The following is a 15,122-nucleotide window of genomic DNA, read 5'->3' as shown; positions in this document are numbered from 1 at the left end:
CCTAACAGGGGCTGGGTAGAAGGAATTAGAGACATTTCAGAAGAGGAGATTGAGAAGAACCGAGACTCTGAGAAAGAAAAAATGAGAAATTTACTTAGTCACTATAGAATAGTTGTACTGGTTTATGGCTACAGGAGAGATCAGAAAAGTAGGCCTTCTCAAGAGACTGCACATATACTGGCCTTTTTGTGTTTTGCTTATTTCTGAACAGATTTTTAACCTTTTAATTTCTTATTTGTCTTTTTTTGGAAAGCATTATGGAAAGTAAATGTTTTAGTAGGAAAGAGGTATGATTTAAGAAGCATAACAAACAGAGAAGGCAATAAACATGATTTTCTATTTTGCCTACCCTCTTGGGAGGCTGCTATCAATATTAAATATTAATATCAGTATCTTGCCAGTTTGATCACCTCTGATACCTTGCTCCAAGAGACAGAGGGAGAATGAAAGGGTCAGGAGTCTATCATTGAAAACACAGAGATGGGGATGAACATGATTGAAGTAAATAGAAACTATGAAGGATGTGAACAGAATGCGCATCAGATCTCAGAGTGCCTGAACTGATGAGCCCCAGGGCACTGTGTGCTGGAGGTTGTGCAAAATACAGGGACTCCTTAGATGGATAAAACCATCCTTGTACTCTTCAATGAGTTTACAGGCTAGCAACTGAGAGTATATGAGAGAAATACAAGGACATGTAACTTTATAGTCTGGATATTACATTTTGGGGAACCTTTTACTCTTTGAAAGTGTACAGATTAAAAATATGAATTATTTCAAGAAGGATTTAGATATATTCATGAGAGAATAGATTATAAGAAGATAATAAGGGGAGTTTGTTTTTGACAGCAAACCTGGTAATGGTAGCAGTTATTTGGTACCAGTCACTGCACTAAATAGACACTTTTCCACATTATTTTATGTGATGCTCTAATACCATGAATTAGGTGTTTGCTATATTTTACAAATGGAAATTGAAGCTTAGAGAGGTGAAGTAACTTGCCCAAACTTACACAGCAAGTAAGTGGAAATGACATTAGGTCAGGACATCCTGATTCCAGAGCCCACATCCTTAACCTAAAGCTATATTGCTTCCCTCTCTAGAATATATATAGAGATTAATTTTTCTTCTGTAGAGCACACCTTAGAACTCTAAAATCAATAAGAAAAAGGCAACCAATAGAAAAATGGACAGAATAGGAAACCCAAATAGTCATTAAACATCTGGAAAGATGTTCAATCTCAGTAAACAGTAAAATGAAAACTAAAACCATAATGGGCCCCATTTTACACCTCCCAAAATGGTAAAATTTTAAAAGCCTGGTAATTTCAAATGCTGGTGAGGATGTGAAGCGGCCATAACTCTTATTTACCGCTAGTGAGAATATGAGTCGCACGACCACTTCTGAAAATGGTTTGGTATTACTCAGTAATGCAATATGCAATCTGAGTTCTTGTTCAGTTCAGGGTATAACAATAAACCAGAATTTCAGTTACATTTAAATAATGTAATTGGTGATGGGGTAGAGGGGAAAGCATTTGGTCAAAATAATCCTGAGTATAAAAAAATAGAAGAGATAATAAATATTTGAAGGCTTTTCCCTTAAAGGGATGATGATATTAGCTATATTTTTATTGCATGGTACAGGTTGAGAATTATATCTATAAGTTTAGTCAAGAAATAGAAATGTAATGTGCATCTGTTTGAGAATAACTTTTGTTATACATTACCTAAATCTTAAATGGTATATACTTCCTACTCATTTCTGCCATTCTGTTAGAATACTGGTACCCAGACCCCAATCTTGGTATTATGTCAGTTGAAATTGTCAGCTGCTGACACAGGCAGATTTTTACAACATAGGGGATTTGTTGATTAGGACCTATGGACTTCAAATCTGCTTTTAATAGATATCCCCAGATGAAGCGCTCTGCACTAAATTTGCCAAACATACAACTTCTCCAGGATATACTTATTTGGTGAATGTGGAAATCCCTGAGCATGATATAATTCTCTCTCCTCACACATCCTCTATCAAAATCTGATATCTTATCAGGAACACCTAAGGCCAATTGGAAAAAGATTGTTACCTAAGTGTTTTCCAAAGAAATTTTAAGATAATTTTGGCCATAGAGTTTGCATGCTGATTGATGCTGTGCTTTTTGCAGGGGAGGATAGGAGAGCTGGAGTTGCAGTTAAAACATGGAAAAGAAGGACCTGAGGAGGTGCAATACAAAAAAAGCACAGCCTGGCTCTGGTAAGGGGATGGCTTTCTGTGCTCATTATTTGTTATGGGAAATGAACTGTGAAGGAGAAGGTGACCACTTTAAAGGCTTTAATGTTGGAATTTTAACCTCTATATGAGCCTGAAGGCAAAGGGCTGAAGATGTGATAAGTGTATTTTCTATTTCCTCCCCAGATCAAAGAAGGAGCACTTTGTTCATGGTTTTTAAATATTTTTATTGTTTTCTAAAGCAGTGTGGAAATGATTTGTTTTTCCCTTTTTCCCTATAATTGATTATTTTATATGCTTTTGAATGAAAATTGAGGTTTTCCCACTCATTTAGTCAAGGAATACCCTTCCACTCCCCTGCTCCTCCCTCCCCAAGACATCTTCATTATCAGGAGCAATTTTACCATGTCAAGGCTTTAATTTCTTTGGCAGATGTCCCCCAGTGAATTCCCACTATATTATCTTGAAATGTGTAAGTGCTGGCACATTAAAAGCAATTTAAATTGTTACATGGGTTGTGATGAATACCTTGTCAGATTAATGTTGCAGCAGCCTAAATCTAAGTAAAGTGCCCAGAATCTAAATAGCTTTTCCTGTAGCCACAGGTTTCTTTAATATAAAAATCTGTTCAAAGGTTACTTGGTTTCAGTTTTTTATTTACTAACAATTGGCATATGTAGAAAAGTAGAAGCTGTGTGTGTGTGTGCACGTGCGTGCATGTACACATGTATGGTTAACTAATTCTATTCTAAGTTACATTTCCTAGATTCATTTAAAAAATAGCAATGCAGTTTAAAACATTATGACATTGGATTTAAGATTAGAGATTAAGAATTTGGATTTCACTTCCTATTTGCTATTTTCTTTTACACATAGTTTTAATTTCATCTTCTGAAAATGATAATTTGGGGAGTGGTCTGTTAGCAGTACTCTTCCAAATATACATGGTGACATATGGAATGGAGGATGTGAGAAAGAGATGGAAGTCAAGGATAACTCCAAGATTTTGACTGTGAATAACTAAAAGTATGGAGTTCCCATTTACTAAGATGGGGGAAAACTATAGAAAAGCAGGTCTGTCTAGGGTAGAAATCAGGTTTGAGACTTGCTAAGCCTGAGATACCTAATTAGATCTGCAGTTTGGAGATATCAAGTAGGTTGTTGACTGTGAGTCTAGAGGTCAGGGGTAAGGTCAGGGCTGGATATATAAATTTGGGAATCATCATCATATCGACTGCATTTAAAATCACATTGCTGGATGAGATCACCTGGGGAATGAGTAAAGATAGAACAAAGGTCAGAGGACTGAGCCCTGGAGCACTTCAACATTTAGAAATGGGGGACATGATGAGGGAGCCAGTAAAGCAGATGGAAGATTAGTGTTGTAGGAAGAAAACCAAGAGCGAATGGAATCGTAAAAGCCACCTTAAAAGCTGAAGGAAGAAAGTGTTTCAAGAAAGGAGCAACCGATTGTGTCAAATGCTGCTCTGAGACTACAAAAGATGGAGACTGAGAGCTGAGCATTATATTTGGCCTCTTGAAAGTCACTGGTGACCATGAAGGAGCTGTTTTGTAGGAACAAAACCCAAATTATAGAAGGGTCTAGAGAGTGGAAAGAGATAAACTGGAGTCATAAGTATAAGCTACTCTTCTAAATGAGTTCTGATGTGTGAGAAGCAGTGGAATGGGGGCAGTAGCTGGAGGGCTTCTTCTTTTAAGATGGTAGATATTATCATGTGTTCACAAGCTAAGGGGAGTAATACAAGTGGAGAAGGAAAAATTGGTGATGCAGCAGAGAGAAGGGAGAGTAGGTAAGAGGAGGGAACTAACGGAGGGTGTGGCCCTACCTAGAAGTACAGGCAAGTCATCATCTGTCAATATTTCACGTTGACCAGTAAAAGAATACACTGAATGCACTATTCTCCATTTAGGAAGACCAAGATTGGACAATACGTTTTAGAGAAATTTACTGTCAAATGGTTTTATAAAGTACAAGTTTAAGGAGCAGTTTGCAACTATCTGAAAAACTTGGTTCTTAAGAATGACTCATTCTCAAAGAGTGCTGAACAGCTAAGATTTTATTATATTTCAAATGCAAATACAGTTATATTTGCAAAACTTTTATGATAGTTATAAAAACTTTGAATTTATGAAACTCAAAATGTATAGTGAACATGTTTATGATATCATCTTTGGAATATAAATTTGGCAGTCGATTGTTTTTCACTTTATCTCAAGACTCTTATATGAAAAAAACTGTGAATATTTTAATTGAACATACCTTTCTTTAAATCCATAAATGTAAGTATTTTCTTTTAGTTCAATTTTATAACCAACACTTGTTTTTTTATTGAGGTATGATTGACATATAACATTATATCAGTTTCACGTATACCATAGCGAACATTTTAGATTTTATTTTGTATACATACATAGTGAAAATTCTATTATCTACAACTTGAAAGCAGTAAATTGCTGTTTTGGTGAGCTCTTGTGTGGAAAAGAGAGAATGTTTTAGTCAGTTCAGGCTGCTATAACAAAAATACCATAGACCAGATGGCTTAAACAACAGAATTTATTTCCTACAGTTATGGAGGCTGGGCAACCCTTGATCAAGGTGACAGCAGACCTGGTGCTGGTGAGGGCCTGCTTCCTAAGTTTGCAGATGGCTGCCTTCTCCTTGTAGCTTCACATGGCAGAGAGCAGAGAGAGAGGAAGCTCTCTCTGGTCTCCCTTCTCTCTTCTTTTAAGGACACTAATCGCATTCATGAGGGCCCCACCCTCATGACCTCCCAAAGGCCCCACCTCCAAATACCATACATTCAGAGTTAAGATTTCAACATGTGAATTTGGGGCAGCAGGACACAAACATTCAGTCCATCACAGAGAATAATATAAAGGACACTTGTATACCCAGCACTCAGTTTAAGAGATGACACCATGAAAACACTGCCTATACATTAGTTGCATTCACCTCCCTCCATGCCTCTACTAAGTAACCTAAGGACTAGGAAGATGAAACTGTCTTGGAAATGAAGCCCTTATTACAGTTCTTTCACCTTACACTAAAATTCTACATGGAAGTTTTAAGATCTGGAGTCATTGTCAGAGGTTCTTATTAATTGATGAATAAGCAAAAAGATTGGTTTCTTGCTCTACTATAAACTCTCATACCTATTTTCCATTTGTATCACAGGGTTCGAGACATGTTGACTGATGAGGTCACCAAAGCAGCTGCAAAGTAAGATCCATTTATTCTCTTACCAGGAATTTTCTATAAATAGTTTTCTTCCTCACAGGTATGAACAGTTTCTCCTTTTCTGGCATTTCATTACTTTAAGGATTTAAAGGACTTTTCAGGTTTTTTTTTTTTTTTTTCGCGGTACGCAGGCCTCTCACTGTTGTGGCCTCTCCCATTGTGGAGCACAGGCTCCGGACGCACAAGCTCAGCGGCCATGGCTCACGGGCCCAGCCGCTCCACGGCATGTGGGATCTTCCCGGACCAGGGCACGAACTCACGTCCCCTGCATCGGCAGGTGGACTCTCAACCTCTGTGCCACCAGGGAAGCCCTTTTCAGTTATTTTTTTAAAAATCAGCTGTTATCCTTTCTCATATTCAGTTAATTCTTACTACATGTCTTTCTGTGAAAATACGGAGGAACCAGTACAGGCACATAACTTTACATCAAAGTAGTGCCCATGCTGTACACCTAACAGAATGCCCTGTGCTTTGGCTTAGATTTAAAGGATTGTGATTTAGTACAAGGGAGAAAAAAATCTTTGCTAATGTGAATTATGTCTATTTTACAAACAGATGATTAAATCTCAACTGTGAACTGGTAAATAATTTAAGGTAGTACCTCCTTTTTTTCTCCTGGTGTTATTGGGCCCAGGGTAGCTAAATATTGAATTTTTTAATACTAAAAACTAATGTGAAGACCCAGTAAAAAAGCAATTTCCATCATATCCTTATGGTTGTTTTAACAAAAATAACTTGAGTGTTGCTACCTTGAGGCTTTTTATTTATCTTAAGCCAACTCTTACTAAGAAAATTATACCTTAGTGAACTTGCTTGAACAGTCTCTTCAGGTCCCTTTGTTAGCAAGCTGCCTAATTGTTCCTGGTAGTAAGTTACACGTCAGTTATACACTTCTCCTTTTCACTATTAGCCTTAGCTTGCTGCTGTTTGACTTCCTTTCTTCTTATTCACCAAATAATATGGATATACCTTTGACCCAGAGAATTTCATATGTATTGAAAGTCTATATTATCTAGAAATATTTAACTACAGTTTATTTTTCTCATGTCCTAGAACCTTCTGTAGCTACATAGATTTTGCCTAAAAAACAAAACCCAAAAAACACCATCTAGAGTTCGCTTTCCACCCGCAATTTCTTAAGCAGGTACTTCACTCTAAAACCTGATCTCAATACCTGATCACTACTCAGCCTCATGTCTTCTGAATATAGTGGTAATCCTCCCCTACACTCAATTCCATGGGAGGCAATGGGAAGTATCTGTTGACAAAATGAAAACTAAAGTACAGAGAGGCTTTGATAGGGACTCATTTGTGTCTGTTTATCTAGTTTGGTGAATTGCAGACACAGTGGGAGAGCACTCAGCTGCTTATTGGAGGGGAGGAGGTGCTGGGATGGGGGGCTGCCTTTAGCCTTTACCTTTCATAGCTTGTTCTATTATGTAGTCTACTTAGTTCCTGTTAAAAACAGTGCTCTGACATTTGCAACAAAAGCTCAAATGCTGAAGAAACTAGCAGGTTTCTAATAAAACAAACTGTAATTTTGCCTCTCCAGTAGTTTTGGCAGATTCCATTCTAAAATTTTAGTTCACCAAGACTTTAATCTTAGATTTGCAAAGCATCATTTCATGACTAATACCTAAAAAGAGTGTGTTCACATTCTCAGTGGTATGGAGTAAAAATAATTTATGTTCTCATGGTGTTACCTTTTCATCAAAAATTTCCAAGTATTTTATAGACCTTATCTTATTAAAGCAATCCTGACAATACTAGGCATGACAGCAAGTGAGCAGGAGATAGTTAAGGTCCAGAGGCTGAGAGATTAATGATAGAGTGGAAGAAAAAAATCACCCTGCTGCCTTCTCTTTACTTTTTCCCACTGACTTCCTCCAGTCATGTGAGGACCGCATCACCATCTCCTGCCAGCTTAGCCTTCTATTCCTTGGACCATGGCTGCCACAGGCTACTTTGGGCCAATGTAGGGCTTATTTTGTTCTGAGGCATAAATTAAATGTAGGAAGTAAAACACTAATCACAGCATTAGACTGATTTGCTCATTTGAGAGCATTTTAAAAAGCATCAGGGATAAGACTAAGGGAGAATCAGAACACAGATAAAACCTGATGATTGATGTAAATTTATTTTCATTGTTAATAATTAAATAGATTTGAACCTGAAGATAAAAATCCCCAAAGGATTGGGTCACTTTACTAATATGTAATGTAATACTTTGTCCCTAAGAAAGCATCATTGTAGCTCATCCTTCCTTGAACTTTTTAATTAGGTTAATGGCATCTGTTTGTTTCAAAGGACAATTTAATTAAAATGTCAGTGGTGTTGCCTAGATAAATACTGCACTGATGCTGACATGTTATTATGCAAATTAATCACTGCTGCTTGACTGGTAGGGGATAGTTACGTGATCAACAAGGTGAAGAGTTTTTGCTGAACCTATTCTAGAGTTTCACCCGGCCAGCTCCTCCTTGAATTTGTCTCACTGTGTATGTATGGAGTGTCTTCTCTCCATAACTCACTGCAAGGCAAGTGGGGAATGAAAAGATGTTCAAGAGCTAGTCACCGGTGGGAGGGAGACGCAAGAGGGAGGAGCTATGGGGATACATGTATATGTATAGCTGATTCACTTTGTTATAAAGCAGAAACTAACACACCATTGTAAAGCAATTATACTCCAATAAAGTTGTTAAAAAAAGAGAGAGAGAGCTAGTCACCGTACCTTTATGAAATGTGTAACTTGGCCTAAGCATGCATTGTGACTGTGGGCTAGTTTTTCCTATTCAAAGATTAATGTCCAAATATGCATTTAGTCTGCATCCAAAGATCTAATCACCAGTGACTTTAAATACATTTTACCCCATTTTACAAGAACAATACGTGCTCAGGAATGTCAAGACCAGAGAAACTTTTGAAATACAGTGATTTGGGGTACTGTTTTAAAACTGAGGCTAAATTCTCTTTCAGAATTTCAGGGTTAAAAAGACACTTTTTATGTCATCTTGACTAATATTCTTGTTTTAAAAGATTTTGATACCCAATTTCTGGTGACCATCTAAGAATTTCTCCAGGGTGATAAATTCACTGAGAATTTAAAACTTTTTTAAATCTTACTTCAGGGATTCGTGACCACTTTGTAGCAGAACAGGCTTCAAGGTATTCTCAGTTAAAGGAAAGGGAGAATATTAAAATAAAGGATTTTTTTTTTTTTTTGCGGTACATGGACCTTGTCACTGTTGTGGCCTCTCCTGTTGTGGAGCACAGGCTCCGGACGCACAGGCTCAGCGGCCATGGCTCACGGGCCCAGCCGCTCCACGGCATGTGGGATCTTCCCGGACCGGGGCACGAACCCGTGTCCCCTGCATCGGCAGGCGGACCCTCAACCACTGCGCCACCAAAATAAATAAATAAATAAATAAATAAAGGATTTAATTTTGATTTTGTTAAATGATTTTCTGGCTAGGGCACCTGGGCATGCCCACATCTTGCCTTGCTTCCTGGGATTTTATTGTTAGCTATAGGAGTTCCCAGTAATCCTCACTGCAAAACTGCTTCAACCTCAAGTCTTCCTTTCTGTTTTCTCCCCCTGCCCCATCCCTCAGTGTAAATGTTGTTGTCTTATCAACGTATGACAGGCCTCATGGAGGAATGATCTAAGAAGAGATGAACAAAATGATTAAGAGTGCAGAGCAAGCCTTCACTGAGCTTAATCACCCCAGAGTAGGAGAGAGAAGGAAGGAAGGAATGGATGGATTGATAGAACTTGATAATGGCAAGTCCTGAGTTCCATTCTTACCAAATGGAAACAAAAATGCAAGAACACGGGTGTATACTAACCTTTTGATACTCACTAACTCACATGTTCAGTCATGACTGTGGCCTAGGGCCGGAGACACTAGGCTTGCATGGGGAGCAGGGCTGGAAATCTTCCCCATCCCGCCCATCTGTTCTATTCCTGCACCAGGGTAAGCAAGGGAGTAGTTCTTGGATGTACACACTGATTAAAGTTCAGGTCTCAAGTCCAGGTTTGGGGAAGCATTCTCTGCATTTATGGAAACCCACAATCGTAGAACTCCCTGAGAACGGAACTGTCCGATGGTAAGGGTGCTGTGTTGCCTGAGTTCTGTTATGACGAAGTCAGCAAGCCAAGAGCATCTCATCAGTGTCCCACTGGGGATTTTATTCTATAGGCTCACTTTGGAATTATGGAATAATACTAAATGTACATTTTCCAGTGGTAAGTGTATTTAAAAGATTCAGTTTTCTTGATACCAAATTCATAAGTCAAACTTAAGATTTTATTGCCAATATTAGAAAACTACCACTTGAGTGATATAAAAAGACAACTCTCTATGCAAATAGTCTAAAAACAAGCCTTTTTTGCATCTTATCTAGGGTTTCTGAATTATGTTACAGACTGACTTTAAGGTTGCTGGCTTTGGCATATTAAGAGAAAGAGGGGAAAATGATAATGGTGGAGGAAAGCTGCCGGCATGTCGAGTTGCTGTTAAAGTATGCCGTCTGAAGTGGTTCACTAGAAGCTGATTCCACACACCAGTGCTTTAGAAAAGCCAGGGGCCAGTTGCATTCTGCTGGGTTTATTCACACAACTTTCCTTTGCTGTGTTTCCAAAACAAATCAATACATTTTTATATTGGCCAAAGATGACACTGAAGAAGATGGCTTGGGAAATGTAAGGTCTAATGATGAAATAAAAATTTTAGGAAGAAGAAGCTTAGATGTATGAGCTTATTAGATTTTTTAGGTTACCCAAAGCATAATGACCATACACTTACAAGAAGAGTTAAAAATCAGCACTAGGAGGAGGAAAGGAGGAAAGAAGCTGCTGGCATCAGGGAACCAACAGACCTGTGTTTACAAGGCTCTGTGAAGGGATGGAAGTGCTTTTGACCTCATCTGCCCTCCCTATAATAGCACCTTCTCTTCTCCCGGTTAATGACCCCAAATCCTCTCTTGGAATTTTTTTCTTTTTAAACAGAGACAGCCCAGTGGTCAAAGGCAACGCACTGCTAGCCTTAAGCAGCCTTGCTGTCGTCGTTTCCAGACATGAAGCCAGCCTCTCCTCAGACTCTGAGGGTGTCCTGGAGGTGAGTTAAGGGTGATTAGAACCAGTTGACCGTTGGTTGTGTAACGTGTGAAAAGTGAGACTTCTCCTAAACCTGGCCCTGAATTTAGGAGGTTACAGTCATTAGCTGTGCTACCCTATGCATCTTTATACCGTAAGCCTTAGTGGCCTCTAAAACACTTTTCTTTGCTGCTTTTCTGTTTTGCTTTCTCCATCACAGTTAAGTGGTCATTTCCATTTGAAGGTACCAATTTTATGCAGCAGGGCTTGTCTTTTTGTGATTACATCATGGTAACCAATCTTAGGAGGTTAACTAGGCTTACTGAAAGTGAACAATGATGTCAAAAAAATGATAAATAAGCAGTGTTTACTGACTGAAAAAAATTGCACTTTGCATTTTAATTGTAGATGTCAGTGACAAAGTGCCTATTCATTTTTTGCAAGGCATTTATTTCTTAATTAAACATGTGGCAAGCTGGCCAATGTTCATTTCCAATGTACTTTTTCAGATAATTCATATCTGTGAAAATAAAAAGGCATGGACTTAATCTTCTTTTAAGCCCCGTTTTCTGGTAGCTATCATTATCTGGAGACAATATAGTCAAGTGGTTAAAAAACACAGGCTTTGGAGTAGGAGAGTCCTAGATTTAAATCCTAATACTTGCATTTACTAGCTCTATGGCTTATTGTTGGTAATCTCACCTTTCAGAGCCTATTTCCCCATCTGTAAAATGGGGATAACAATACTTACCAGATAGGATTATTGTTAGGATTAAATGAAGTAATATATGTAAGGCACAGTGGCTGGTAAATAGTCAGTAATAGTAACTATTATCATCAGCATCATCACTTCTTGCTGCAAAAAATTGGGCTTTATTCAATGCTGTTCAGCCTATCTCTGTCCCCACAGAGTGCCCGATGGACCATTTGTATTCTTTTTTCATGGTAGGGTTTTTTGGTGGGTTCTTTTTGGGCAAGAAGCCAACTCTAATTTAAATTAAAAAGGAACTAGAAGAATAAGGAATCTGGAATCCCATGGAATTGAAGGCAAAGCTTAAAAACTGAGTTGGGAGAAGAACAGGAGGCAAGTTGGGGAGTCCACGCACAGGTACTGATGAACCATTTCAGCAGACCACCCCTACTGGGATGGATCGGCTATAGTCATTTACTGTCTTTGCGTCACTCACTTAAGATTCGTAATCCCGTGGGTCCCATGCCTACACCTTCAGCAGGGTAGGATGAGTAGCTTGATTGAGCATTTAACCAAGCTTTAAATCATGGAGGAGGGAATTCCCCAAAGGGTGTTATTACCATTAAACAAGAGAATAATGCTGTGTGGCAAAAGCTACAAATGTGTATTACATGTGGGGAAGGGAAGGAGGCCAAGGAGTTATCGCATGAAGGATAAAAGTGTAGTTAGTTACCATATGAAAATTTACCTTTAAGCCCAGAATTTTATTTTAATAATGAGAAAGATGAAAATTTTTTAGAGTGGAAATGTTTCATATCTTTGAAAGAGCCATGGGATACTTTAGCAGAGGCAACATGCTAGGTAGACCTACAACCTAAAAAGTAAACATGCCTTCCTAGGATCCCTTCGTTTTGGTGTTATTTATGTCAGACTACCAGTTGTACAGGTCATTTGCCCCAGTAATAACTGGAGGTCTATCTCAGAGTTTGGGCTCCAGGCCCTTCTATTCTTTATTCCCACAACCTTTGTCCTGTGCTGTGGCACATGGTACACAAAACGTTGAGAAGCCTCACAAGCCAAAGATGGGGCTTTGTTTTTATTCTTGATAACCTTGCCTTTGGCTATTACTCAACATAAACTCAAGATGTCATTATTTGATTAAAGTTGAAGTTTTCAAACTTCATTCAAATCTGCATTTGACCAACAACTAAAGATCTTAAGAAGAAGGTCTTGTCTGATTCAAGGAATTAATTCCAAGGTTTCTTAACACCGCATCGACCTTTATAGTTTGCACCACTTGTGTGTTACCATGTGAGTTAATGAATGTTTTTTGACATCCGTGGTCATGAATGATATTTTTAAAATTTTCTTTATTTTTTTGGCTGTGTCAGGTCTTAGTTGTGGTGCATGGGCTCTTCGTTGTGGCGTGCGGGTTTTTTCACTCTTTAGTTGTGTCGCGTGGGCTCCAGAGCATGTAGGCTCTGTAGTTTGCGGCACGTGGACCCTCTCGTTGAGGCGCGCGAGCTCAGTAGTTGTCACACACGCAGACTTAGTTGCCCCGCTGCATGTGGGATCTTAGTTCCCCGACCAGGGATCGAACCCGTGTCCCTTGCATTGGAAGGCAGATTCTTTACCACTGGACCACCAGGGAAGTCCCTCATGAATGATTTTTTTTTTAAACCAAGTTCTCTTTTTACTGAGCTGGGTTTTGTTGTTGTCGTTGTTTTGTTTTTTGCATTCTCTTTCCTCTTCTTTTCCAAACTGAAGATCATTAATGTTTTCTTACTTACCTGGCTAGGCAAATGTGATGATTCTTGAGTGATAAGTATAGTGATAGTAAGCAGAAATGCTAGAGATGGTAAAAAACATTTTGTCAGCTGCTTTATTGAAATGACAAGTCAGAAATGAGAAAGTTTGAGTTGGTTTCTCTGCACGTCTCTCCCTTTAACCACCATGTTACCCTCACTGAACACAGGAGAGCTCTAAGGAGCTCCCAGATCTGTTCTGTTTTGCAGCCCTCATCCTCTCAGCTCTGCTAAGTCTTGTATGAAAGGTAAGTCTTATTCACATTGGGGCACAGGTGAGGATGTGTATTTGTCAAATACCTATCTACTTCATGCAGTCCTGGCAGGTGAAGTTTAGTTTTTAATAACAGCACTTCATTCTTTCATACAGAAGGAGGTTGTACCCTGATTCTAGAAATAAAGTTTAGGTTTTTTCTTTTTTCCCATTATCATTTCATGTTTTCCTTCATCTGCAGGTTCAACCTAATTTCCTTTCAATGAAAGTGTGGGTTTCCATGGTGTTTGATACTCTTCTGGTCATTGTCAATAGCCATTACCAACCCAGAGGACAACTTTTCTCCTGGTTTTATTATGTAAGTTCGAGAAATAAAAAATGATTAGAAAACTCAAGAGTTGATTCTTATATCAACTGTTCATGTGAAATCCATGATATAGTGTAAGTCTTAGCTATACATTAGATATAAGTCTCAGCCTTGGCTGTATATTAGAGTCACCTGGGAAACTTTAAATATATATATATATATATATATATATATATATATATATATATATACACACACACACACACACACACATACATATTGAAAAAAGAAATACTGATGTATAGGCCTCACCTCTAATGTAATTGCTTGGGAATGGGTCCTGGGTATCAGCGTTTTGAAAGCTTTCTAAGTTATTCTGATGTGTAATCAGGGTCAAGCGCTACAGTTGTAGTAAAATAAACGTTGGCTGAAGATGGAGGACCGTGAGTTTCTGGTCTTAGTTTTTTTCATTGCAGAGTATGTGACCCGGGGAAGTTCAGTTAATCTGTCTGGACCACTGTGTCCTTGTTTATAAAATGAGGTGATTGAGCAATATTAGCTACAATGATTGTAGCCCCAGCTTTACCTCTTATTAGTTTTGTGACTGTTGACCTGACACTTACTTAACCTATCATCTTATTTTCCCTTCCTGTAAAATGAAGGTAAAAATGAATGCTTTGCCAACTTTGTAGAAGATTGTGAGGATCAAATTATATAATCTACAGGAAAATGTTTTGCAAATGTGAAATGCTCTATAAATACAAAGTAATATTGTTGATCATAAAAAAGCACCTGTTACTTAGTCATTCTCTTTCTTCATGCTTATATGCTAAGATCTGAAGCAAATTGAAAACACACTTTGTTGGTTTAGGTTTCATTTTCCCTTTATTGGCTGTAGTGCTTGCTTTATTTCTGTATCTGCATGGAATTATTTTGGTTCTGCCTTATCACTATCCATTGCTTAGGGAATTATAGGGATCATGGGACAATCAGCTGAGTGGCAGAGGATTACAGTTGATTTGAATAAAAATATAGCACAAGTCCTGAACTGTTGCTAAGATCACGATTTTAGCCTGAAACTTCATTGCCTTAGGTCTTCTTTGTACAACATTTTGTGTGCCTCTGTCCTCCTGCCCTTAGGAGGACCTGGTATGTATCCATCTGGGGCTTAGGGTCTGGAACTAGATTTTTTTTTACTATACTTGAGGACAAAAAATGACTTACTAGATACCGTAGAATTAAATTGGAAGGTAGATTTTGCTCAAAGAAGTACTTTGTTTACGATGATTTGTTTTCTGTCAGAAGTTTTCTTATTTCTTTAATGGTGGATGAAAACCTTGTTAACTTATATGGAGGTCTTTACAGTAGCTGTCTGGTTCAGATATTCAGCAGGACAGGATATTGTATTAGACTTCTAATAGCGCTGCTTAGTTCTTGCTATCCAATAAGAATAATGTCTTTACTAGCCAGCTCGGGGTTGCCTCTTACCTTTGTGATTCTTGCATTATTATACTTTT

The 15,122-nt window shown here is 38.3% G+C and overlaps 1 protein-coding gene across 6 annotated transcripts in view; it reads left to right on the top strand.

The window, feature by feature from the left end:
- The window catches only part of FOCAD (focadhesin), a 313,353-nt gene that overhangs the window by 231,334 nt on the left and 66,897 nt on the right, over positions 1 to 15,122 (top strand). For all 6 annotated transcript variants that reach the window (XR_009532822.1, XM_060102011.1, XM_060102014.1 and 3 more), the window contains 4 exons: positions 2,170 to 2,258; positions 5,431 to 5,475; positions 10,502 to 10,610; positions 13,540 to 13,656. Coding sequence is in view for 5 of the 6 variants with exons in the window: in XM_060102011.1 (XP_059957994.1) it covers positions 2,170 to 2,258; positions 5,431 to 5,475; positions 10,502 to 10,610; positions 13,540 to 13,656 (360 nt within the window). In the remaining variant the exon portion in view is untranslated. The remainder of the gene's footprint in view (positions 1 to 2,169; positions 2,259 to 5,430; positions 5,476 to 10,501; positions 10,611 to 13,539; positions 13,657 to 15,122) is intronic.

Source organism: Mesoplodon densirostris, chromosome 6 (assembly GCF_025265405.1).
Source record: "Mesoplodon densirostris isolate mMesDen1 chromosome 6, mMesDen1 primary haplotype, whole genome shotgun sequence".
Taxonomy (NCBI): Eukaryota; Metazoa; Chordata; class Mammalia; order Artiodactyla; family Ziphiidae; genus Mesoplodon; species Mesoplodon densirostris.
This window is presented reverse-complemented; position numbering and strand designations above follow the sequence as displayed.